The sequence below is a fragment of the Myxine glutinosa genome, chromosome 8 (genome assembly GCF_964187855.1).
Source record: "Myxine glutinosa chromosome 8, kmMyxGlut1.1, whole genome shotgun sequence".
NCBI lineage: Eukaryota > Metazoa > Chordata > Myxini > Myxiniformes > Myxinidae > Myxine > Myxine glutinosa.
This window is the reverse complement of record NC_136268.1, coordinates 104,465,607-104,492,942: the sequence shown is the minus strand read 5'-3', so window position 1 is coordinate 104,492,942 and position 27,336 is coordinate 104,465,607. Positions and strand designations below refer to the sequence as shown.

The 27,336-nt window shown below is 46.2% G+C and overlaps 1 protein-coding gene across 1 annotated transcript in view; it reads left to right on the top strand.

Annotated features, from left to right (window-relative positions):
• The window catches only part of LOC137432806 (uncharacterized), a 34,786-nt gene extending 7,930 nt beyond the window's left edge, over positions 1 to 26,856 (top strand). Inside the window, exon 3 of the mRNA XM_078783639.1 lies at positions 24,040 to 26,856. Within this exon, the coding sequence (XP_078639765.1) occupies positions 24,040 to 24,410 (371 nt within the window). The 3' untranslated portion in view covers positions 24,411 to 26,856. The remainder of the gene's footprint in view (positions 1 to 24,039) is intronic.
• The last annotated feature ends 480 nt before the right edge of the window (positions 26,857 to 27,336 follow it).

The window sequence follows — 27,336 nt, the reverse complement described above, 5'->3', positions numbered from 1 at the left end:
AACAGCCGTTATTCTTTGATTTATTTGATTGTTCTTTGTATGTATAAAAATACACTCCTGTCCACCACACGCATTCACTCCAATGCTGCCATAAAACCACATTTTAATCAAATGACAGGTTTTCTCAAGTGAAGGTTTACTGGAGGTATGCTAACCGCTGTGGAAAGCAAAATGATGCGGACGTTTCGGGTGTTAGCCCTTCATCCCTCTTGCTCTGACGAAGGGCTGACACCATTTTTTTTTTTTTTTTTTTGGTTGTATACAAGATCGAGGCTTGTGTAAGAGCTAACATTGATCACAAAAAGACAAACTGACACATCAAACATATGATAAAGGGAGCAGGAGACAAGATGGAGAGCAGGGACATCGGGAGATCTGTGGGAAGGAGAGGGCTTGGGGGGGAGGAGGCAAGGGAAAGGTGGGGGGCAGGGGGGGGGAGGTAAAAAAACACACGGACACTGATAGGATTTCCAGGAAAGAAGTCGGTATTTCAAAAAAGTGGATCTGGGGTGAATTAACGGGGATAGAAAAGATCAAAGTTTTGGATGGAGGAAGATAAGAGATGGTGGTGAACGGCTGTTTTAAAGACCTGGAGGGAGGAGTGGGATTGAAGAGAGTGAGGGAGTTTGTTCCAGAGGCGGGAGAAAAGAGGAATGAAAGAGTGAAGGTGAGCAGAAAGTCTTGATTTTGGCAGTTTAACCATAAGAGGGTTGCAGGCAGATCTTGTGCGACCTGTAGGAATATTTGGGGGACAGAGCACAGAGAGAGCTGGGGGAGCAAGGCCGGAGAGGACTCGGTAGAAGACAGAAAGACCACCAACCTGCCTGCGGTGAGTGAGTGAAAGGCTCTCGGAGTTAGCTTCATCGCGGGAGATTCCAATGATTCTGAAAGCTTCGTGTGTGCGTGCGTGCGTGCGTGTGTGTGTGTGTGTGTGTGTGTGTGTGTGTGTGTGTGTGTGTGTGTGTGTGTGTGTGTGTGTGTGTGTGTGTATGTAAGAGTTTACTCTGTCAAGCATGTTGCTATTTCAATGAGCGGTGAGACCGGTACAGTTTACGGTTGAATGCTTGCGTAACTTCGGAGTTTATTTGATATCTTTATTTGTATTATTGGAATATTTATCCGTCACTTCGCTGATGAATTTAATCAAAATACATGTTCTACAACTTTGGTTGTTAATATATTTAGTACCACAAATGATACAACGATACCCTTTATTTTTTTTATACAGAAAATCATAAAGTTTTCTTAGTTTTCAGGTCTGGTGGTTTAATGTAAAAGAAAATGGCGACTCCACAGGAGAAAGGTCAGTGCATCGAATGATTCATCGGGATGAGATCCGACACACAAGTTCAGTGTAATTCCCGTACAAGGTATGGATGGAATCCACCATCACAGACTAGTATCAGAGAGGTACAAGAGGTTTAAGGAGACTGGAACTTGTCAGAAACAGAAAAGTACAGGTCGATCAAGCACAAGTGCAGCAGACAGTGAATGAGTGTGTGAATCATTTCAACAAAGTCCCAGAAAATCAATCCGACGTGCTTCCAGAGACTGAGGCTTTATGCCTGCCAATAAGGTGCAGATTCTGTAGGAACTCAAACTAAATGACGGACCCAAACGCAAGGCGTTTGCCTTGGAAATGCTCAGTCGCATGGAGGATGATGAAGATTACCTGAAAAAGGTCATGTTCACAGTTGAAGCTTGCTTTCATGTATTGGGGAAAGTCAATCGGCACAATATGAGGATCTGGGGCTCTGAAAGCCCCCATGTGGTCAGTGAACACATGCGATACAGTCCAAAGGTCAATGTGTGGTGTGGCCATCTCCATGACCACTTTGTGGGTCCGTTTTTCTATGCAGAGGATAGAGTGACCTCAACAATTTACATGAACATGATGGAAGGATTTGCTTTCCCACAGATTGAAGACCTGCAACCCAATATAATTTTTCAACAGGACGGCGCTCCCCCTCATTCGGCTTTAGTCCTTCGAACCGTCCTGAATGAAAAATTTCCAGGTCGCTGGATTGGCCGAAACATACCAACCACCTGGCCCCCACGATCACCAGACATAACCGCCTTTGATTTGGTTCTGTGGGGGTTTGGCAAAGATGTTTACCAACTTCTGCCCTGGAAGTCCTTGGTGTCCTTGTGTTTTATACTTCTCCCACACCCCCCCACAGACCAACTTCTGCCCTTCCCACGACTCCTCCCCCCAATCCCTCTCCCTCCCACACATCTCCCGATGTCCCTGCTCTCAAATGTTGTGTTTGTGTGCTTCCCCTTCTCTCCCCATCCCGTCTACCGCTCCCTCTTTTTATATATTTTGTTTGTCTGTTTGATTTGTTTGTGAAATAAATGTTAGCACTTTCACGAGCCTCGATTCTGTATCCCCCCCCAAAAAAAAAAAAAAAAAAAGGTCTGCAACACCAAGGTGGCAAACTTGCAGGATCTTCGTTCTTGGATCACATCTGCATACGTACTGGTGGATGCAAACATGCTGAGCCAAACATGGCAAGAACTCGTGTACTAGACTAGACGGATTTCTGAGAAATGTGAATGTCAGGTGCATTTTTGGTTAAATGTTGGGAACCTCTCTTTTTAACATAATTATGGTTTGCTGAATTTGATTAACCCAGTTCCCAAGCCAAATTTTGAGTTTTTGACCTAATTAGCATCAACAAAATGGCCACCAAATTGCCATTTTTGGACAATTTCTTTGAACAAGCATTTATATATGATGTATATACATGCAGCTCTTTTACTTTAACTTTACAACTTTTACCCCAAAATGCACCTAGAAGCTTATACATGGCGTTTTTTCATAAATCCGTCTAGTCTATATTATGGTTGGCGACATATTGTAAGAGACATTCAAACTGATATTGAAATTGGACACTATAAAATGGGAAATGGTTTTAACAAGACAATGTTTCATGCCAACATTTATTCTAAAATTAAGTATACATGGCCAATGGCCATGAAGCACAAACATTCAGGAATGTCACACATGTTGTTTTGCCAAACTACATCAAATTCATACAAGGGGTCTGATCATCACTCTGTTGCTGATGGGCACATATTGATGTGCAGCTTAACTCTGAATTGCGACATTTGCAGCATCGAGTCTTACATTGCTTCTGGCATGCACAACAAATCATCTCGAGGCAACTTTCTGGGATTGGACATCAGAATAGAATAGGAATAGAATAGGACATCAGAATCGGCTCTAGTCCTGAATCACCACGTTTCCATCCCATTTCCACAGGTGCAGGAAGGTCAGGTGTGAGCATTTCTCCATACCATGGCTTGATCGTGTACTCGCATCAAATGGAAATGAAGAGCATCACTTGTCGGTGACATTGCTTCTGGTTTACCAGTCTTGGAGAACAACATATGTCGTGCTGAATCAACAGAGGTTATTCTGTGCACATTATATATTCTGCAGGCGAACGCTTCTGCAGATTTGATTGTCTCCTCTGTGAGTTCACCAATGCCAAAGTTCTTCAGCAGTTCACTCAAAACTCAAAAATAACCCTCAAAATTCGGCTTGGGAACCGGGTTAATCGAATTCAGCATACCCTAGTTATGTTAAAAAGTGAGGTTCCCAAATTTTACCCAAAAATGCACCTATAAGCTTATGCATGGCCTTTTTCCATAAATGCGTCTAGTCTATACAGCCTTGATATCCTGCGCGTGACAAACAGAGCTCACATTGAATTGTGTTGATGGTGTGCACAAAACCTTAAGTTTCTGGATCATATAAACCAAAGAGTATTGTTTTATCATTTGTGGTGCTAAATATATTGTTGCGGACGCGGTTAAAGATGTTATTTACCGAGCAGTTGGTATTACCGCGACCGAACAGTTCCCCCGATTCTTCCCCAACTCACCCGATTCACCCAGACGTTGGCCAAATCGCGCTATGCCAAATCAATGATAGAAAGGACACGACGACTGGGAAAGAGGAAACGACGCAAGGGGTACAGTTCTCAAGACCTCCGGAGGAGGGTATAATTACAGTGGTGGAGAAAAGGGGTAGATTACAAGGCAGTGAGGTAAAGACACAGAAGAGATGGGCACTTAATTACCGTCTTATCTTAGCCCAGACAGACCACAGACAAACGGAACAAGGCAGACTTACACAGGGATTGATGGCAGGAAGGGACAGGTAGGTCGATAGCACAAGGTGCACCTTGGCTCGGGGACAGGATAAAGCACGGTCCAGAAGATGCGGGGAGGTGTCACAGCGCTCGGAGGGGACGTCTTTCTTTCTCCAAGCTCAGCGCGCATATCTCGTCACCTCCCCCTCTCTGCGCATGCTCAGCCGGGAGTGACACGCCCTCGGCTGGTTGGTTCCGCCCCAATGGGGCCGGTCCGCCGCTTCCATTGGGTGCGGGGGTTACCGGGCTCCGCCCTTGACGAGGAGCTGACAGGGAGCCCCTATTTGGTAACCCCGTCGAGCACATGTTTGATGGCGGCTCGTTGGGAAGGCCTGGTGCCCTCCCAACACCCCCTACCAACCAAGCCGGAGTGAGGACGCGCACTTCCTGCGCTCGTTGTTGTTGTTGTTGTTGTTGTTGAACTGTGAGGAAGAGCTGCGGGGAGGTATTGGGAGGTCCTAAACTTCCTAACGGTGCCATACAATCACATTCTGGTGCAACGAAGGGTCAGAATTAATGGAAACGAGTCCTTAACTGACATAGACTAAGAATAACTAGCAAGATGTCCTATAGTTGTCTTACATGAGATGCGGTGAACCTGGGCACGACATGTAATGGGGGAAATAGGGGGAGGTCGGGTCTACAGAGTGTTGTTTACAGAAAATGGGACTAGGGAATGGGGGATTGGGGATAGTTGGGAAGTATTGAGGAAATAGGGGAATATTTACAAGCGGATATGGATGGATGCAAATCCCATATCCGCAACAATATTAACAACCAAAGTTGTCTGGGCCTTTTTGGAACATCATGTACTTGACAAACATTCTGCTATATTCACTCTATAATTTGCCCGAGGTCATCTTCCATCTTTTTGGAAGCCAGGTAACATCACCTTCATCAACAATCCTTGATGCTTGTATACGGGGTCAGCAAAAATCACTTCCGTTTTGCTGTGAAGCTGTGTTGGATTCTTAGATTTGAACCTCCACTTAAAATGAGTGAAATGAAACATTTTGAAAATTTCAAATTATTCTCACTCAGATTTCAACATCATCGTAATTAGCGCTGTGCCGATTAGGAAATTTGACTATAACCGATAACCGATGAGAAAAAAAAAATCCGCCGATTGTACTACCGATTCCGATTATAAAATTATTCAATAATGACGTCATTTCGCACATTAAGCGTTTATCATGCTTGGTCGGTGCCATGGGGGTGGGGGGGGCAAGGAGGGGTAGGAGCAGGGAGGAGAGAGAGAAGGGAAGGAGAGTGGGGCGAGGAAGAGGTGAGGGGGATAGGGGGAGAGTGACTATATCGCACAAAAATAGTCAATGAAAAAATGGGGACGTGAAACAAAGAGGCAGCTCTGTCTACTGAAACGTCATGGTTTGCAAAAGCAGCCTGAATATTGTTCACCAAGTGGTGGTTCACCTCGTTAATCATATTCAAAAAGGGTGTTATAGCACACCCAAACTTCCCCGGCCTTGTGACGAATTAATTAAGTACACAGGCATTTCTCACTTCATGTGTGGAGCCCTCACCAATCAGCTTAAGCACTCCAGCAAGCACCCCAGTGAAATGGGCGATAAGGAACGGCTGGTTTGGCAAGCGATAGCAAACTGATTGCTTCTGGTTTAAATGGCCGAGGAATTTTAAAAACAGATAGATTTAAAGCAGCAAACATGTGGAAACCACTGAGAGCAGACAAATTTTAAAAAAGGGTGCTATAACACACCCAAACCTCCCCGGCCTTATGACTAAAAACAAAAAGGGAGCTCTGTCTGCTGTAACGCCATGGTTTGCAAAAGCATCCTAAATAGCGCTCACCAATCGTTAGATATGGTAAATGTTGTCAGATTTCACTCCAAATTTGGACATTATTTAGTCGACAGCATCCAATCCTCATATCCGAATCCAGATTTTGATGATGTGCTTCAATTATGTAATGATAATTAATCGTTCTTGTTTCCAAGGCAAGGCACGTTTGAGTAGGCCAAAACAAAATGGCGGCTTAAGAACCCAGCAAGGTGCAGTGGGCTGACCAATATGGTGGGCCGCCATATTGATGAGCCACCACATCGGGTTTTTTTCTTATGAGCACCTCGTCAATCATCTTCAAAAAGGGTGTTACAACACACCCAAATAACCAGTTTTCATCCTTGCAATCTGTTGGAGGTCCAGGTGTATGCATGCAAAGAGAATTGGGGTCTTTGCCTCACCCTGAACCCCCAGATATGCTACCCTGACAGAAACCATACTTGGGGTACCCTCAGGCAACATGCAAAATTTGGTTGGATTTGGTTCAGTCGTTTTTTTCGTTTTGGAAGCATGCAGCATCCTGGATGTAAAATTTACCATGCCAGAGAGATATGTTCCTAGCAGGTGAGTGATGTCGCAGTTGACACAGTGAGACTACTTGAACATGTTCACAATATTTTCTTTTTCTTTTCTACATGCAAGTGACCTTGTGCACTTCATGTGTGTCTGCATGGAGATTTATTTGTGTAGAGGGGTGGGGGGAAAGGCATGCAATTGTCTGAAGGCATAGAAAATGTCAAAAGCGGTGGAGAGAAAAGTTTAAATAACTGAGGAGTTATTTGTGAATTGCAATTACACCAGGTTGCTCCTCTACTTTTATGCAAGTGTATTGGCCCCTCTTCAATAAGTATGTACCTCTCTTCCAGCAGAAACAGTCACATTCACAAAATCCATGATGAAATAATGGAACTTACCAGGAACCTTCTTGCATGTTATGTCAAGCCAAAAATAGTTGCTTCATTCTAAGATGGGTAATGCCGATGTGACAAGAGAAGCGCCACTTCTGAAACTTGAAAACATTTTTGTATGGCCAAAAGCAGAAGCCATCCTTGCACAAGAAACCAATAAAGAAGTGAAACTGCCTTTCCTTGAAAGAGCAGAGGCCATCCTTGCACAAGAAAGACAAGAAAATGACCTTCCTTGTAAGGTCCCAAAATGCTGACAAGTTTTCAGAGAAACGCCTACATGACTAATTGCCTTTGAACAACAGACTACTTGTACATCCGTCTGCAGTAGACCCCTTGGTGAGGGGACATAAGCAGGCCATGAATTCCCTTCCAAATTCCATCACCAAATGTGCAGGACGAGGAAGATCTGCAGGCCTTCTGCCTTGAAGTGCACCATTACCATTCCTATCTGCAAAGAGCAAAAGGTGATACAATTCTAGAAGTTTGGTGGGCTGACGGTGTGAAGACTGGAAGATATCCAACACTTTGCAAGATGATTAGAACTGTTCTAAGCTGCTTCCATGGACCACACGTTGAGAGTTCCTTTGGCATTGTGGGTATTGTAAAACCCCCACAGACATCTTGCATCGGTCTTAAAACATTTGATGCCATCCACTGTGAAGTTCATTTTACAGGCATCTGATAAGTCTGCTGTTTACGTTTTTAAATAAGAAAAACATTTATCATGATCCAGTTAAACCTGCACTAATGGAAAACATGAAGTCAGCACATAACAGATATACTCAAGAACTGGAAGACAAAACGAAGATGAGAAGAAGGCCATTCCTTTTGCATTTTCAGATGCATAGGGCTGCCGAAGCAGTGTTCTAGGCTGCTGGGCACAATCCTGGAAGAGTCACCACTCCGACGCAGGATACTCGAATGGCTCATTCTTCCCAGTAAGCTGGTACTTATTTTGCTGTCCTCGGAAGGAAGACAGCCTGAGTCAACCCTACCTGGTGTTAATTCAACAGCATGACAGAGGCTTGAACTCAGGACCCTGAGATCTCAAGCCAACCACCTCAACCGTTACGCCCAACACCTAAATTAAAAAACTGACCGAATGCAGCACTGGCATATCAGGATGAACGCAAAAAGACAAAGTTTGAGTCAGCAGGAGGAACCTGAATAGAATTCTGGTTTCAACTGCTACTCCTCGACCCCCAAACCCATCCAAGCGCAGTCATGTGAACCCTACAAAAAACTATTTGCAAGATTCACCCCTCGATAGACAAAAAGGAGAAGGAAAGAAAGGATAGATGGAGGACAAATAAACAAATAAATCATGCATAACACACACTCACATGTAGACAAACACACCTAACCTAAACAAACCTAACCACACCTGACCTGATCTAACCTGACCTACCCTGACCTACTCTGGCATACATACCCTAACACACAACAACAACAACATGCATTTTAAAGGCCATTTTCCCTGCTAGAGCGGGGGTTAGCCTTGCGGTCCCCATGACAATCTTCTCCATTTTGCCCTATTTTCTGCATCTCTTCTTGTTAACCCCCTTGCCCGCATTTCTTCTTCCACCATCTTTAGCCAAGTCTTTCTCGGTCTTCCCCGTCTTCTACTTCCTTCTGCATTCATTTCCATCACTCTTCTCAACCAGTCACTTTCATCCTTCCTCAACACATGACCAAACCATCTCAACCTGTTTCTCTTCACAGCATCAATCACAGGCTCTATTCCCATCATCTTTCGCAATTCATCATTTGTCTTCCTCTCTCTCAACGATACTCCGCACATCCGTCGAACCATTCGCATTTCCACCCTTTCCAACCTTCGTTGCTGCTCTACGTTCATTACCCATGTCTCGCTCCCATAAATCATAACACTTCTCACACATGCAGCATACACCTTTCCCTTCAGCTTCAACGACACTCCCCTCATCATCAGCACGCCACTCAATTCCCGAAACTTCTTCCATGCACATCTCACTCGAGCAACCCTAACCTAATCAGATAATGTACACAGCAAATCACCAGCACACAAATAAACACACAAGCCCTCTATTTACATGGAATTTCCCCTTCCTGTAAACACGAATGATGCACTTCCTGTTTGATTCATTCATTACCATTTTTTTTAAGGCAAATGAAAGATGTAGAAGAGAAAGAAACACAGATCAAAGACAAAGAAGAACAACAAAGGGAAATAGCAACAAGCTTGGTAGTACAGTCGGACCTCAACATTTGCAGTCCCACCATTTGGGGACCCCGCTCATTCACGGTTCATAACATGTGACCTGCTTCTACATTCGAGCTTCGTATAAAGATTTTTAATTTAAAAAAAAGAAAAAGATTTTTAAAATTTAATTAATGTAAGTTAATTTTTATTTTTTTTAAACCGGGTTCAATTTTTTTTTTTAACACATCAGGACTTGTCTCTTATATCCACCGCCGCTGATATATTGATTCAGCCTGGGAATTCTTCCACATACACCTGCTCTCTTTTATGCACAGATTAATCGCATCTCGTCTTCAGTTATCTTACCCGTCCTGCTCTTGGTACTCTGAATCCAGTGGCGAGGCAGTTGCTTTAAAACAACTGGCATTCTCCTTCTGGAAAGCAAATCCAACTGAAGAGTGAAGACAACCTCAGATCATTCTACAAAGCTCGCTACAGGTGTGTCCACTCTCTGGAGAGCCAGAAAACAATGTCTGTCCAATCTCTGGAATGAGCTTTCAAACTTGTCTCCCTCCTCTAAAACCTGGTGGCGCTTTGTCAAGACTTGCATCCTCTGCCCTCTCCGTGTTTTGTCCCCCTTAGGTATCTGCAGGACACACGTGGTCCAGCAGCAACCACCTCTTCGTGAAACTGCCTCAATCCAGAACCACTGCTCATCTCCACTCATATATTACTCTTCCCCCCCCCCCCACCCCCACCTGTGGAACTACAGGGTGATTCACTCCCGAATGTCACTCTCCCGTCAATGGCGACCGGCCCCCTTTAATATCCCCGGCTGGTGACGTCAGCATTGGCGCACTGTCCTGCCAATCAGAGCCTCCACCGACTCGCCGGCTCGTCCAGGGGCACGCCCACTGCGCCACTCTCACTCCCGTCCCCTATTCCTTGGTCACAGCACGTGCTATGCGAGGCGGGTAGGCCTCTAGGAGGTGCAAATGTTGGCGGCCATTATCGGCGGTGTCCTAGCACGATTTCTTCCTAAGTAATGTCAGGGGGGAAGGTCGTCATTAATGTTGTACTAAGGGATCCTGACCAAGTGTCTATGTGGTCTGTGGTGCCATAAGGGACAAAGGTTTGATTACCAGGTGAGACATACAAGGGCTCTACTCAATAACCCCTACACTACCTAACACGTGAATCTCCTGGTAGATTCACAATTGTATATCTTAACCCGACAAACGCCTACACATGACTTATTACAGGAAGTGTTCCTTACCGCGACACACGAAGCATGGTACCTACTCAGATCTACTCTGCTCTACATATATCACTACCCAAATTCGTAACACAGCGCCCCCCCCCCCACCCCCCCATGGAACCGTAGCTCCTGCAAGGTTCACTGCAGGTGCTACTATTCCAGCCTTAACACTTACTGTCACACACTTAATTAACCTATGAAATAAATCAGGAAGGGCTGTGGGAAGTGAGTCGGACTACTTACCTACACTTCCTTAACAACTAAGCCCCTTAACCATCATGCAATCATGTATTTACAATGGTCTTCATTGCTCCTGCGGAGGGAGGAAACAAACAACACGCAACACTAACTTAACCACAAACGTAGCCACTTACTCAAAAAATCCAAAACTCTATAAATCTGTACATACCCCGGTCTATAGACCGTGTCCCCCGGTGGATGCCACAAGACACAACCTTACCTGCGGGACCATCCCCAATGCACCCCTTTAACTTCCACGGGCCCTGTCCAGGTGTTACAGGTGAGTGATACGGCTCGGTGGATTTCGCCCACATTCATGCAACACAAACCCCTTATCCACTCATTCTCATTCCGAAACTCATCACTACACTTTATCATTACCAGCACTTATTTCACCCCCCCCCCCCCTACAGGACCATGTCATTGATGTCATTCGTGTGTGTGCATTCCTCAACTAGGTAGCGGGGAGGTACCGCACAAAAAGATGGTGTGGGCGCTTCAGGCTGTTGTGCCCGCAGTCCCAAAACAAGTCAACCGACTTACAAGTTCATTCCCCCCCCCCCTCCCCTTTACCTCTTGGCCCCGTGACAGCCCAATAGCCCCTTTCCGCCGTTAGTTCGCCGGTGAGGGTCTCCACACACACCAGGCTCCCTTGCCTCCTGCTTCAGCACAGCAACACGGGTCACCGGGGGTCTCTTTTACCCCAGGGCGCCCAACCAGACCCTCCACCGACGAGCTCCAATTTCCAGATACCTTCGGCTGCCAGGGGTATTTGCCACAGAGGGGGGCCGTATGCATCGCTCCTCTCAGAGCTTGATCCGTACCTGCAGACACACACACCTTCCCCACCCACAAGACCCCAAAACACATCTCCTTCCCCGCTGCCATTCAATTCTCACTCAACTCTGCACAATTCAGCACAATTCCATAGATGGTGTAAAAGGTGTTACAAGGCTTGCCATGGCCTGCCCCATGTGAAATCCCATTCACATTTAAACCATAATCACCCCTCATTATCTCCAATAATCATCACTCACTCTCCAGTTTCCACTCTCACGACCACATCAAAACACATTACCACAACACAAAAACATACGCCACCCACAAGACTCTGTGTGGCCCCCATTCCATCCCCTCACCGACCATGTCATCACTCTCACCCGCCTCCCAACTCCAAACTACATGTCCCCAATTTACCAAGCAAGTCCTGAAGCCTGGGACAGTACACCTCAAAACACTCACCTCACCTTGATGTACAGGTAACTAAGGTTGGTCAGGTTCAAAGTGCAATCCACCCATACAATCCCAAAATTTTTCATTGGGCCTATCAAATTTCTCTAAATTTCACTTTTGTCCCCACTACACTGGCAGGTATGTGGATCCGCATCCAACGGTGATCATCTCTACACAACTACCTGTGGCCACGACAGCTCTGCACCTCTACCGTGCAAGGGTCATCGGGACAAGCTGAGCAGCCGAAACGTCAACATGGCCCATGAGTGTCCATAAGGGTGCGACCCGCCAACCATCCTTCACCCCCTTCCCACCCTCCCCTGTGAGGAACACAGCTGCACCAGCCCCAGCTGGCCAATGTGGTGAGCACCTGCTGCCAACAACACTACCATTCCCCAAACCTCGGCCCTGGGGGAGGCGGTCACAGTGTGTGGCATCCACATCACGTCACCTGCGCCGCCCTCATCCCCCAGTCCACACAACTGCAGCCCCCAGTGCCCACCCACACTTGACCATGCCAAGGCCCAGTCGACAGCCATGCTCTACCAGGAGACTCACCCAGAAGACATGGTCCACACACCTCGGACACGCACAGTACCACGTTGACCTCCAGACTACCCACTACATTGCCACAACCCCGCGTCCCAAATATTGGCACAGTCGCCCCCATAACCAGTTGAAGGCTGTGTCCTGCTACCCTATCAATTTTATCACAGCCTCCAACACTTTGGTCTACACACCTGGATCAATAATGGCGTCACTAAACAGTGTCCACCATTTCTCTTCACAAAATTCACCCTTAAATTTGCATCTAATCCACAGATTACCCATGCCAAACATTTTTCACAGTTCACTCATTTCACCAAAGAAAGATGCTTTGCCATACACATACCAGCCGAGCATGGCCCATATGCTCGGTTCGTTACACATTCCCGATCCATCAACCCCATGGCTCTCTTCCCAAACCGAGAGTCCATAAATCATAACGGAACATCTGTGGAAGGTCACTCTCACACCATCACATTCCACAGATGCCCCAATGGTTGTCCGATGGGCTGTCTCATTCCTGTCCATTCGGTTCGACCCACATCCATAGACCAACCACCATGCCAGGTCACCACATGCTGGTTGTCCCAGAGTCTCAGGGAGAGGGTGTCAGGTCGCATGCCCGGGTGGTCACCATCAGGAAGGTGGCCGTCCGCAGTGCCACCACCAAAGCGCGACCCACAACACCTCCCCCTAGTGGTCCTCAATAAATGCCATCCCAGGCTTGAGAAACCACCTCGGACCCCCCTGGATGTCTTAACCCCCGCCAGGGTCCGGTGACCCTGCCGGCCCGAGCCACTCACCCGGACGGTCCCCCGCTGGACAAGGGACGCCACACTCCACCAGACCCCCCGTGGGGCCCAGGTCGTACCTCGACGCCCAAAGCTGGACCCCACATCCAAATCTCACCAGCACAGCCCCCCAGCTGGCTGGCATTCCCAAATTTTGAAAGGGGCAAATTTTGCCTGAGGCCATCACCATTGACCTCCCCATGTCCAAATCCCGCAGCCCAGGGACCAACTCCAACCAAGGCTGCTCCACATCAACCTCCCATTTTAATTTAATTTTAAATTTCCTTTTAGAAATTTTCATTTCCTGTGCCAACCCACAGCTGCAGGTAACAACTCCCACAGGTTGTTCTGCCCCTCCCTGCAGCTGGTCCAAATTCCCTATGGGGACCAACTCTTCGGAGGCTCCATCTCCCGACTCCTCAAGATCCAACTCCAGCCCGGAGCCAACACACTCCCCCAACTGGTTGTCCAATTTCGGAGCCTCTGTTACCCAATCGGTAAGCACGGTGAGGGTCCCCTTGGTAATTCCAACCACCTCCTCGGACCGACTCACCTCATCCCCCAAACTCCTTTGGGCCTGGTCAACCTCTACCTCCATGGGACTGTCCCAGGTCCCCAGCCGCTGGATCACATCATCCTCATCATCATCCCCCATAGTTTGCGGCTCCGACAGGTCTTCCCCAATACAACATGCATTTTAAAGGCCATTTTCCCCACTAGAGCGGGGGTTAGCCTTGCGGTCCCCATGACAATCTTCTCCATTTTGCCCTATTTTCTGCATCTCTCCTTGTTAACCCCCTTGCCCGCATTTCTTCTTCCACCATCTTTAGCCAAGTCTTTCTCGGTCGTCCCCGTCCTCTACTTCCTTCTATATTCATTTCCATCACAATATCCCCAATATCCCCAATAAATACCCGGTCCGGCTCTATTGCACGGACCCCCAATAACTCTACCCCCTCTTGCTCCGCACCACCGCCCTGGTGCTGCACCATTTCAAATTCATCCCCCGGTTGAGGTGTTGTGGCATCCACCCGGTCCCGAAAAACAACCAGGCCACAATGTGTGAAACATCGTCCATTGCCATTTCCACATTCCGTCTCCCCATCTACCTGTGCGCACTCCACACTCACCTGTACGCATTCCCCTTTTCCCTGTGGACACTCCACGTTTACCTGCAGGCATTCCCCATCTACCTGTACACATTTCCCCATCCACCTGTGGACATTCCCCATCCACCTCTGTCTGCACCTGCAGTCTCCCCATTTACTTAAATTGCCATTCCCAGTGCAATTCCCAATTTTGCCATTCCCGGCTTCTGAGCCCCAATGGCACCATTCGTTCGTCCTTCACTCAATTTAGTCGTTTGTTCCTTCAAACTGTCACTCATTCCCTTCATTCCTTCCCTCAGTTCATTCCTTTGGGAGTCCATTTTTCCATCCAACCCATCAATTTTATTTTCTAGTCGCTCATTATCGGCCCTCATTTCGTTTTTTATTTCTCCCATTTCTTTTTTTACGTTATTTTCCATTCCTTCCATTTTGTTACTCTGAGCATTCATTGCCCTAAGCAATTGCTCCAACATCTGGTCGGTTGTCGGGGCCGCTCCTACTGCTCCCGACTCCCCCCCCAGTGGGGGAGGCGGGTAAGTTGGTACTCAGGACGGGGGAGGTTCCAAGACTCACCTCTAAATCTAATTCCCCTATTTCCGGCTCACTTCTTGCACTGACGGAGGCCTCGCTGTGTACCTCCATCTCGTCGATCTCCGACATCCGCTTTTCGGAAGGTCGTTCCCCGCTTTTCGGAAGGTCGTTCCCCGCGCGCGTATTATTTGACTTAAAAAAAAACAAATTTAAATTTGTCGAAGACGCGATATCGCGCTCCGCATTCCCAATTGACAATTAAATTTCTCCACCTCACCTATAAAAAAAATTTGCGTTCGAACGTCGGGCGCGATGTACGCTCGACTGTGTCGATGTCTCGTCGCAGACAAAAAAAATTGTCCGACGGGTTCGAATCCCTACTACCTGACACCAAATGTCGCGCAACTCCGATTAACACCAGAGTTGCGGATTGCCGATCACGAAGGCTCGGAAACTCAATGGCGGATTCCAAAACCTAAAACCCCTAAGCGAGCGGAATGGAGGGAAGCGGCGAGAGTCCCCGCAGCCTTAACTGTGAAAATCAACCACCCGGTAAACTGCGTTCAGATATTTGTACAAAAATAATGCAAGGGTTTATTCGGAAAAGCAAAGACAGTAAAAGCACGCGCCGGTAATGAAATAATCCTAAATCGGGATCCCGCACACCAGATATCAAGGACAAGACGAGGGATATGAATTAATAAAAAGAACACGTTATGTTAATCGTGAAATGTGGTGTGAGCTTATCTGTCCGTCGTCCTGTATTGTTTGCCGTCCACCACGGCTCCGTTCGGCCCCGATGTACCCACGAGGCCTCGCTCCAAGCTCCGATCCTCTCGCCGCCCACGAGGTCCGTGCACCACGCTCCAAAGCACCCAACGCAGGCCAGTGGCCCCACACGAGGTCGATCCCCACACGAAGCACGAAACGACAGGAACGGAGAGAACGCAGGTGTGACTGCACGTCTCGTCCTTCCAACTCGCTTCTCAACTGCTCACTGCCAACTGCGCACTGCAAAACCAACTCTCGACCACGAATCCAACTGCTCTGGACTGCACACGCCGAGTCTCAACTGCGCAATGGCGTTCGGCTCTAACTCAACTCTGTCAGGATCGCACCGGGACTATACTGCTCGACAACTCCACTCAACTCCTGTGCACACGAACTCTCGACCCTTGACTCCCGAATGTCACTCTCCCGTCAATGGCGACCGGCCCCCGTTAATATCCCCGGCCGGTGACGTCAGCATTGGCGCACTGTCCTGCCAATCAGAGCCTCCACCGACTCGCCGGCTCGTCCAGGGGCACGCCCACTGCGCCACTCTCACTCCCGTCCCCTATTCCTTGGTCACAGCACGTGCTATGCGAGGCGGGTGGGCCTCTCGGAGGTGCAAATGGTGGCGGCCATTATCGGTGGTGTCCTAGCCCAATTTCTTCCTAAGTCATGTCAGGGGGGAAGGGCGTCATTAATGTTGTACTAAGGGATCCTGACCAAGTGTCTATGTGGTCTGTAGTGCCATAAGGGACAAAGGTTTGATTACCAGGTGAGACCTGCAAGGGCTCTACTCATTAACCCCTACACTACCTAACACATGAATCTCCTGGTAGATTCACAATCGTATATCTTAACCCGACAAACGCCTACACATGACTTATTACAGGAAGTGTTCCTTACCGCGACACACGAAGCATGGTACCTACTCAGATCTACTCTGCTCTACATATATCACTACCCAAATTCGTAACAATATGTATATGTATATGTATGTATATGTATATGTATGTATATATATTGTCACGCAACCACCTAAATTTATATCGGGCGATAGCGGATGCCGATCACGAGGCTTTAACTCCGAGGCGGAAGCTCAATGGCGAATTCCAAAATCTAAAACACCTAAGCGCGCGGAATGGAGGGAAACAGCGCAAGTCCCCGCAGCCTTATCTATCAAATCAATCAGGTGGTAAACTGCGTTCAAGTATGTACCGAAAATAATGCAAAGGTTTATTCAGGAAAAGGGCAAGGACAGGAAAAACACGCGCCGGTAATAAAATAAGGTAGCTCAATTGGGATCCCACACATAACGGATATCAAGCACGAGAAGAGGGAGATTAATTAAAGAAAGAAACGCGTCTTATAAAATGTATACGCAGAGCTCGGCTTAGCTTGTCTTGTCGTCTTCTTCCGCTGCTGTCCAACACCGCCCCGCCCGGCCCGACCGCACACCACGAGGTCCCACTCCAAGCTCCGACAAGGCCTCGCTCCAAGCGCCACGCGTCCCACGCAGGCTAGCGGCTCCACACGAGGTCGACTCCGACCAAAGTCCTGCCGCGTCTCAAACCCATCTGCTCAAAACGGACTCGGGCTCTGCACTGCACTGCCAGGAATCCAACTGCTCAACTCGACTCAGGAATGGAACTCGACTCCCTCACTCCTCCTGCTCAACTCGGGATCAGATCTGCACTCCTCACTGCCGATCCAACTCAGGTCGGGCTCTGATCTCATCTCTCCACTCTCAACGTGCTGAACTCTCTTCAACAAGGCGTTCGGCAACGAACTCTCCCAAAATGTCGTCCGGCCCCCGTTAATATCTCTGGCCGGTGACGTCAGCATTGGCGCACTGCTCTGCAAATCAGAGCCTACATCGACTCGCCCCTGTGCACACCCACTGCTCCACTCCAACTCTCGTCCCCTACTCCGTGGTCCTTGTGTTATAGCACGTGCTATGCGAGGTGGGTAGGCCTCTCGGAGGTGTAAATGGTGGCGGCTAATTGTGGCGGTGTTCTAGCCAGATTTCTTCCTAAGTCATGTCAGGAGGGTAGGGGGTCAATTAGTGTTGTACTAAAGGTCCTAACTAGTGTTTATGTGGTCTGCAGTGCCATAATGGACAAAGGTTTGACTACCAGGTGAGACATACAAGGGCTCTACTCATTATTCCCTATACTAACTAACACACGAATCTCCTGGTAGATTCACAATCGTACATCTTAACCCGACAAACGCCTACACATGACTTATTACAGGAAGTGTTCCTTATCGCGACATATCAAAGCATGTTACCTACTCAGATCTACTCTGCTCTACATATTGCTCTACCAAATTCGTAACAATATGTATATATCTATATATATAAAAGAAAGTTTTTGTTTGTTTGTTTGTTTGTTTGTTTGTCTGCACGCGTTAATCTCCTGAACGGTGAAAGATAGGAGGAAACCTCTGAAACAAAAAATGTCGGGACGGGCCCCGGGAAGGTTATCGGCTGGGTGGCGAGGCCGGTCGAGTATGCCTCGGCCGGGCTGGGCCCATTTCGCAATTAAAAGCTGAGCTGAATTATAGTAGTCAATCTTCTACGGCCGCGAGTAAAAGCTGAATTATAGTAGTAAATTCATTCAAAAAGAACCAAAAATGTCGGGACGGGCCCCGGGAAGGTTATAGGCTAGATGGCGAGGCCGGTCGAGGCGGCCTCGGCCAGGCTGGGCCCATTTCGCAATTAAAAGCTGAGCTGAATTAAAGTCGTCAATCTTCTCCGGCCTGAAAATGAAATGTGAAAAATGCAAATGAAATGAAATGAAAATGAAAATGAAATGCAGGAAATGCAAGGAATCCCCGAGTTACAAAACGATTCCTTTCTGAACAATTATTAATTAACTCGCAAAAGTACCCGGCGTTGCCGGATAACAATGAGTCGCTTCCTGATGGGAATATGAATGAGGGGGGAGGAGGGGAGTGGGAGGAGAGAGAGGGAAGGGAAAGGAGATGGGGAGGTGGGTGGAGGGGGTGATAGTGGGAAAGGTGGAGGGGAAGGGAAACGGTGGAGGGGAAGGGAGGAAGGGAAACGGTGAGGGAAAGGGAGGGGGAGAGAGGAGGGAGGGTGGAGGGGGGAAAGAGAAATATGAGGGAGGAGAGAAGAAGGGAAGGTGGTGGGTGGAGGGGGAGGTGGAGGGAGGGGGGCAAGGAGGGGTAGGTGGAGGGAGGGGGGCAAGGAGGGGTAGGAGCAGGGAGGAGAGAGAGAAGGGAAGGAGGGTAGGGCGTGGAAGCAGGGTGAGGGGGGGTAGAAGGGGATAGAGGGAGAGTGACTATCGCACAAAAATATTAAATGAAAAAATGGGTACGTGAAAACAAAAAGGCAGCTCTGTCTACTGAAACGTCATGGTTTGCAAAAGCAGCCTGAATAGTGTTCACCAAGTGGTGGTTCACCTCGTCAATCACATTCAAAAAGGGGGGCATTAAGCTCCAGGGGGCATTAGGCCCCACTACATTGTAATTGGATTATATTTTATTCATGATACACCGGCCATGTTCTCAAGTGACTCAAGAACCAATCAGAATGAGTTTTCTTGTACAGGAAGTTATTATAAAATGCATTTACAATGTAGTGGAGCCTAATGCCCCCTGGAGCTTAATGCCCCCCTTTGCCCTATAGCACACCCAAACTTCCCCGGCCTTGTGACTAATTAATTAAGTACACAGGCATTTCTCACTTCATTTGTAGAGCCCTCACCAATCGGCTTAAGCACTCCAGCAAGCACCCCAGTGAAATGCGTGATAAGGAATGGCTGGTTTGGCAAGTGATAGCAAACTGATTCCTTCTGGTTTAAATGGCCGAGGAATTTTAAAAACAGATAGATTTAAAGCAGCAAATCATGTGGAAACCACTGAGAGCAGACAAATTAAATAAAAGCGTGTTATAACACACCCAAACCTCCCCGGCCTTATGACTAAAAACAAAAAGGGAGCTCTGTCTGCTGTAACGCCATGGTTTGCAAAAGCAGCCTAAATAGTGCTCCCCAATCGCTAGATATGGTAAATTTTGTCAGATTTCACTCCAAATTTGGACATTATTTAGTCGACAGCACCAAACCTCACATCTGAATCCAGATTTTGATGATGTGCTTCAATTATGTAATGATAATTAATCGTTCTTGTTTCCAAGGCAAGGCACGTTTGAGTAGGCCAAAACAAAATGGCGGCTTAAGAACCCAGCGAGGTGCAGTGGGCTGGCTGACGAAGATGGTGGGCCGCCATATTGTTGAGCCACCACATCGGGTTTTTTTCTTATGAGCACCTCGTCAATCATCTTCAAAAAGGGTGTTACAACACACCCAAATAACCAGTTTTCATCCTTGCAATCTGTTGGAGGTCCAGGTGTATGCATGCAAAGAGAATTGGGGTCTTTGCCTCACCATGAACCCCCAGATATGCTACCCTGACAGAAACCATACTTGGGGTACCCTTAGGCAACATGCAAAATTTGGTTGGATTTGGTTCAGTCGTTTTTTCGTTTTGGAAGCATGCAGCATCCTGGATGTAAAATTTACCATGCCAGAGAGATATGTTCCTAGCAGGTGAGTGATGTCGCAGTTGACACAGTGAGACTACTTGAACATGTTCACAATATTTTCTTTTTCTTTTCTACATGCAAGTGACCTTGTGCACTTCATGTGTGTCTGCATGGAGATTTATTTGTGGAGAGGGGTGGGGGAAAAGGCATGCAATTGTCTGAAGGCATAGAAAATGTCAAAAGCGGTGGAGAGAAAAGTTTAAATAACTGAGGAGTTATTTGTGAATTGCAATTACACCAGGTTGCTCCTCTACTTTTATGCAAGTGTATTGGCCCCTCTTCAATAAGTATGTACCTCTCTTCCAGCAGAAACAGTCACATGAACAAAATCCATGATGAAATAATGGAACTTACCAGGAACCTTCTTGCATGTCATGTCAAGCCAAAAATATTTGCTTCATTCTAAAATGGGTAATGCCGTTGACAAGAGAAGCACCACTTCTGAAACTTGAAAACATTTTTGTATGGCCAAAAGCAGAAGCCATCCTTGTACAATAAATCAATAAAGAAGTGAAACTGCCTTTCCTTGAAAGAGCAGAGGCCATCCTTGCACAAGAAAGACAAGAAAATGACCTTCCTTGTAAGGTCCCAAAATGCTGACAAGTTTTCAGAGAAACGCCTACATGACTAATTGCCTTTGAACAACAGACTACTTGTACATCCGTCTGCAGTAGACCCCTTGGTGAGGGGACATAAGCAGGCCATGAATTCCCTTCCAAATTCCATCACCAAATGTGCAGGACGAGGAAGATCTGCAGGCCTTCTGCCTTGAAGTGCACCATTACCATTCCTATCTGCAAAGAGCAAAAGGTGATACAATTCTAGAAGTTTGGTGGGCTGACGGTGTGAAGACTGGAAGATATCCAACACTTTGCAAGATGATTAAAACTGTTTGAAGCTGCTTCCATGGACCTCACGTTGAGAGTTCCTTTGGCATTGTGGGTATTGTAAAACCCCCACAGACATCTTGCATAGGTCTTAAAACATTTGATGCCATCCACTGTGAAGTTCATTTTAAAGGCATCTGATAAGTCTGCTGTTTAAGTTTTTAAATAAGAAAAACATTTATCATGATCCAGTTAAACCTGCACGAATGGAAAACATGAAGTCAGCACATAACAGATATACTCAAGAACTGGAAGACAAAACGAAGATGAGAAGAAGGCCATTCCTTTTGCATTTTCAGATGCATAGGGCTGCCGAAGCAGTGTTCTCGGCTATTGGGCACAATCCTGGAAGAGTCACCACTCCGACGCAGGATACTCGAATGGCTCATTCCTCCCAGTAAGCTGATACTTATTTTGCTGACCTCGGAAGGACGACAGGCTGAGTCAACCCCACCTGGTGTTAATTCAACAGCATGACAAAGGCTTGAACTCAGGACCCTGAGATCTCAAGCCAGCCACCTCAACCGTTACGCCAACACCTAAATTAAAAAACTGACCGAATGCAGCACTGGCATATCAGGATGAACGCAAAAAGACAAAGTTTGAGTCAGCAGGAGGAACCTGAATAGGATTCTGGTTTCAACTGCTACTCCTCTACCCCCAAACCTATCCAAGCGCAGTCATGTGAACCCTACAAAAAACTATTTGCAAGATTCACCCCTCGATAGACAAAAAGGAGAAGGAAAGAAAGGATAGATGGAGGACAAATAAACAAATAAATCATGCATAACACACTCACATGTAGACACACACACCTAACCTAAACAAACCTAACCACACCTGACCTGACCTACCCTGAACTACTCTGGCATACATACCCTAACCTAATCACATGATGTACACAGCAAATCACCAGCACACAAATGAAACCACAAGCCCTTTATTTTGTATGGAATTTCCCCTTCCTGTAAACACGAATGATGCACTTCCTGTTTGATACATTCATTACCATTTTTTTAAAGGCAAATGAAAGATGTAGAAGAGAAAGAAACACAGATCAAAGACAAAGAAGAACAACAAAGGGAGATAGCAACTAGCTAGCTGGTAGTACAGTCGGACCTCAACATTTGCAGTCCCACCATTTGGGGACCCCGCTCATTCACGGTTCATAACATGTGACCTGCTTCTACAAAAAAAAAGAAAGAAGATTTTAAAAATTTAATTAATGTAAAACTTTTTTCTTTTTTTTTAACCGGGTTCAATTTTTTTTTTAACACATCAGGACTGGTCTCCTATATCCACCGCCGCTGATATATTGATTCAGCCTGGGAATTCTTCCACATACACCTGCTCTCTTTAATGCACAGATTAATCGCATCTCGTCTTCAATTATCTTACCCGTCCTCCTGCTCTTGGTACTCTGAATCCAGTGGCGAGGCAGTTGCTTTAAAACAACTTGCATTCTCCTCCTGGAAAGCAAATCCAACTGAAGAGTGAAGACAACCTCAGATCATTCCACAAAGCTCGCAACAGGCGTGTCCACTCTCTGGAGAGCCAGAAAACAATATCTGTCCAATCTCCGGAATGAGCTTTCAAACTTGTCTCCCTCCTCTAAAACCTGGTGGCGCTTTGTCAAGACTTGCATCCTCTGCCCTCTCTGTGTTTTGTCCCCCTTAGGTATCTGCAGGACACACGTGGTCCAGCAGCAACCACCTCTTTGTGAAACTGCCTCAATCCAGAACTACTGCTCATCTCCACTCATTTATCACTTTTTTTTTCCCCCCGCCTCTGTGTTTGTTTGTTTGTTTGTTTTGTCTGCACGTGCTAATCTCCTGAACGGTGAAAGTCAGGAGGAAACCTCTGTAACAAGAAATGTCGGGACAGGCCACGGGAAGGTTATAGGCTAGGTGGCGAGGCCGGTGGAGTACGCCTCGGCCGGACTGGGCCCATTTCGCAATTAAAAGCCGAGCTGAATTATAGTAGTCAATCTTCTACCGCCGCGACTAAAAGCTGAATTATAGTAGTAAATTTATTCAAAAAGAACTATAAAATATCGGGACGGGCCCTGGGAAGGTTATAGGCTAGGTGGCGAGGTCGTCGAGGCCGGGCTGGGCCCGTTTTGCGATTAAAAGCTGAGCTGAATTATAGTAGTCAATCTTCTATGGCCGCGAGTAAAAGCTGAATTATAGTACTAAATTCATTCAAAAAGAACCAAAAATGTCGGGACGGGCCCCGGGAAGGTTATAGGCTCGGTGGTGAGGCCGGTCGAGGCCGGGCTGGGCCCGTTTTGCAATTAAAAGCTGAGCTGAATTATAATGGTCAATCTTCAACGGCCGCGAGTAAAAGCTGAATTATAGTACTAAATTCATTCAAAAAGAACTAAAAATGTCGGGACGGGCCCCGGGAAGGTTATGGTCGAGGTCGGTCGAGGCGGCCTCGGCCAGGCTGGGCCCATTTCGCAATTAAAATCTGAGCTGAATTATAGTAGTCAATCTTCTCCGGCTGCGAGTAAAAGCTGAATTATAGTAGTAAATTCATTCAAAAACAACCCGGGCAACGCCGGGTCCATTCGGCTACTATATATATAGTATACATACATACATACAATATATAACCACCCCTTACCATCCCTCCTCGCCCCGCCCCTTCCCCCATTAAAACAATGCCCCCGCATTTGCGGATTCGACATTCGTGACATTTTCCAGAAACATATCCCCCATGAATGTCTGGGTCCGACTGTATATAGCTCTTTTGGACATTTTCTTTGTATTTTTAAGGTCTGCATCGCATCAAGGGAAAATTGAGGAATTGAGAGATGATGATTGCTTGAGCCAATTGTGGATGAGATGTAGTTTGTATGTTTTTAATGTCTGTATATGTTCAAAGAAGAAAAAAGTACAGCCAACCAATAATTTGTTTATAACAAACAGGAAAGGGTAGGCTTTGTCTCAGGGAATGTTTCATCATTTTAAATTGCCATGTATTTGCTTGCCGCTTTGCGTGCATCATTGACTTTACATTTATTTTGGGACCAGACCATGTGCACAGACGGACCATGGAGCCAGGGAAGGTGACGGGTGGCGTGGAGGGCCTTGTTGATGTCGATCGACCAGCTCCACTCCCTGTTTGTGGATACTCTGTCTCCAGGCGTCTCATCCGCTATGCTGTGGACAACACTCTGTGTGCCCTGTTTGGACTCTTGTTGTCTCCTCTCCGCTGGTTGCTCGATCTAATCGGTCTGCCGCGCCCACTCCGCTACTCACTGTATGGCGTGGCAGTTTTCCTGGCCACAGTGTACGGTCTGTCTCTCATAACTTTAGCACTGCGGACATACCTGGTGCAGGCCACTGTTGCGTTTGCTGCTTTCCACTGCTTCGTGCTGGCTGCAAGCTTGCGACATGCTTGAGGGTCACTGGGCCCAATGGTCACTGGTCTTCGGGAGATAATCGTTATCTGAATCTCACCAATTCAATATGTGAGCTCACATATTGTAAAAAAAACTGTGGAATTTGACTTCAATGTTAGCTTCATGGTAACTACATGACTCCATGAAGGCTTAATACAGGCCATTACTCAAACGCACAATTACTGCTATTAGATGCTTGCCCTTGTCCCCTTATTCCAATTGAGTTTGATGCAAAACAACTGACACGTGGTAAATCATCTGATCTCGTATTCAAATGATGTTCATTTAGCATCATGAACATTCAAAACTGTGGGTTTATTCTTTTCTAATGTATTGCTTTGAACCTCAGTATAATGTGTCAAGGCATCCAGATTGCTTGTGTAATAAGCCATAACTTCAGGGAAGACATTTGGATGTTTCCGTGATGTGGAGAGAAACAATTCTGCTTTAGTTGTTTTAATTGGATGATTCCTTTCCCCAGATTCAAAGATTCTTTCTCCAGATTCAAAAAGCACCAAATCCAAATCCATTCTAGGCTAAGTGTGGCCATTGATGTAAAAGCAATCTGTTTTTTTTTTTGGCCTGTTGTCAGCATTTGCTCAAATCATGGTACTCACCCATCTTACCTGGTGTGTATCGGTGTGAATCACGTGCTGGTTTGGTCTTCTAGCTCTTGGAGGACATTCCAAAGCTACAACTTGTCGTGGTTTTCTATGCTTTTTCTCTGTAAACTGCATTTTTCCTTGATAAGGCACCTGAATGCAGACCCTGAGTATTTTATAAAGTCCGTTAGGTTTGAGGTGGTGGTTGAGTTTTAGGAGCTATACTAGCGAGGAATTGACTTGAAGGGCTAATTGTAGTGGCGAGTACACAGTCCGTTTGCAATTTTGTAACGTTTGTGCACTTTTATTTAGTATTTGAAACAAGACTGTTGTGGTTCACCGTTTTTGATTCGTGCTCCCTTATATCCTAGCAAACTCCGATGAACACTGCTGCTTTTACTTGCAAGCACTCGCCCACTCCATGGATACCTTCTGACATGCACTACATGTCCGTCAGTGTTTTTAGTATGCCCTGAAAGGCACGTACGAGATGTTAATGCACTTCTGTGTGAAGGCATAATACCATCTTTTGGTTGTACCACATATACGAAAGGAAGTTTTGGAGTTCAAGTGAACGACTAAAATTTACTAGCACTATTCATTTAACTGCAAAATATTTCGTTTCTCAGGTAGCAAGGTGTCTGTGTCATAATGTGTTTGTGAGTCATAAATGTGGAGTCCGGGTTCATCACCATTCACTGTTATCTCTCGGAAATATTTCTTGTAAAACCTTTTTTTATAACCAGGTGAGTACAAGTTGAAGGAAATTGTCATACTTCACGGTTTTCTGTCATGCTATATTTCACTGCTATTGTAGTGAGTGTCGATGTAAATCTTTCCCCGGGCATTATTGGATCACCGTTCATTTTGCTTTTGATAGCCAAAGGCGGCTGTACACCTGTGACTTATGATTAACATGCGACGTGAATTTATTTTTAGTGCAGAAGCTGCTCATACAGCCAACAACCACACTCTTCAATAGCGAGCAGTGTATCCTGGTGCCAAGGAACCTCCAAGAAGGCCAGTCCACTTGCTACCCGTATTCCAGGTAGGAATTAGTACTTCGCCCAGGGTGCCGGCGATGAGTTGCTGACTTCGCGATGGACACCGTGGGATATATAACATTCACCAACAAGCAGTGCTGGCTGACAGGTTCTCATGCTCAAAGTAGACATTGATGCCTCACCCCAAATGCAGAACACCATGATGACAGTTTGTAGTTGTTTTGGGATTCAAACCCAGACCAGACAGCTCCATTGGATCACAAAGCGTTGCTCAATCTACAGGGAACCACTATGTAAACGATGAACAAGAACGTGTTTGCACAAGTTTGTGTCTGATACAATGTTGCACATGATTTGCATTCAGATGTGAAACACTATTGAAATCATTCTTTGTAACAACAGTGCCCATGCATGACCAGTTAAAGAACTACACCCTATATGATGAGAGTTTGTTGGTAATTGCATAACATGCGAAGGAATTGTAAAGCCGTTTCTAAAATTTATTTGCACTTTGTCCATACCGGGTTATACGTTTAGCACAGCAATAGAACAAACGATGTTTGTACTTTTATGAAAAACAAAACCAATTTACTTTTATGATTCAATCCGTTATTTTAAAAGGCTCCCATATTTGATATTATTATTAGTATTCATTATTATTCCTGCATGGTTGTATTTGTGACATGGTGTTGTAAACCTGTACCTTGTGCATATTTTGTTTTTTTTCTTGTCGTTTCCTTCGGACGTGGACCTTAGTTCTCCACAATGACTCTTTTGCATGATATTATACCTTGGTGTTTTCTAAAACGGTACTCAATAAATTTAATTCCAAATAACGGGTTTCATAACAGATTTTGAACTTCTTTTTCCAACATCTCAAAGTATTTGTACATTTACTGTCACTTACTAATTATTTGGTACCAGTATTTGAACAATCTGTTGGGTTTTTTTTCCAAGATCGAGACTCATGGAAAAGTGAGGATCCAGATGGTAAAAAGGAAATAAACCGACCGTGGAAGACTACAAGCAAGGGAAAGAATAATCATGACAAGAAGGGAGGAAGCAACAAGGAGAAAACGACATAAAATGTCATAGCCCATGGTTTTAGTAATGTTGCTGAATGGAGTTAAAGGCCACCAGTTGACCATCTTTGGTCGGATTACAAAACGAAAAGTTCTGCATATGTATACTCTCATGTGTTGTCTTTGTGCCAACTTTGAACAAAATTGTTCCATGCATGCCCGAGAAATGGTTGGGGACAAGTTTAAATAACAAAAAGGCTGCCAGTCGGCCATCTTGCATCTGATCTCAAAACAAAAT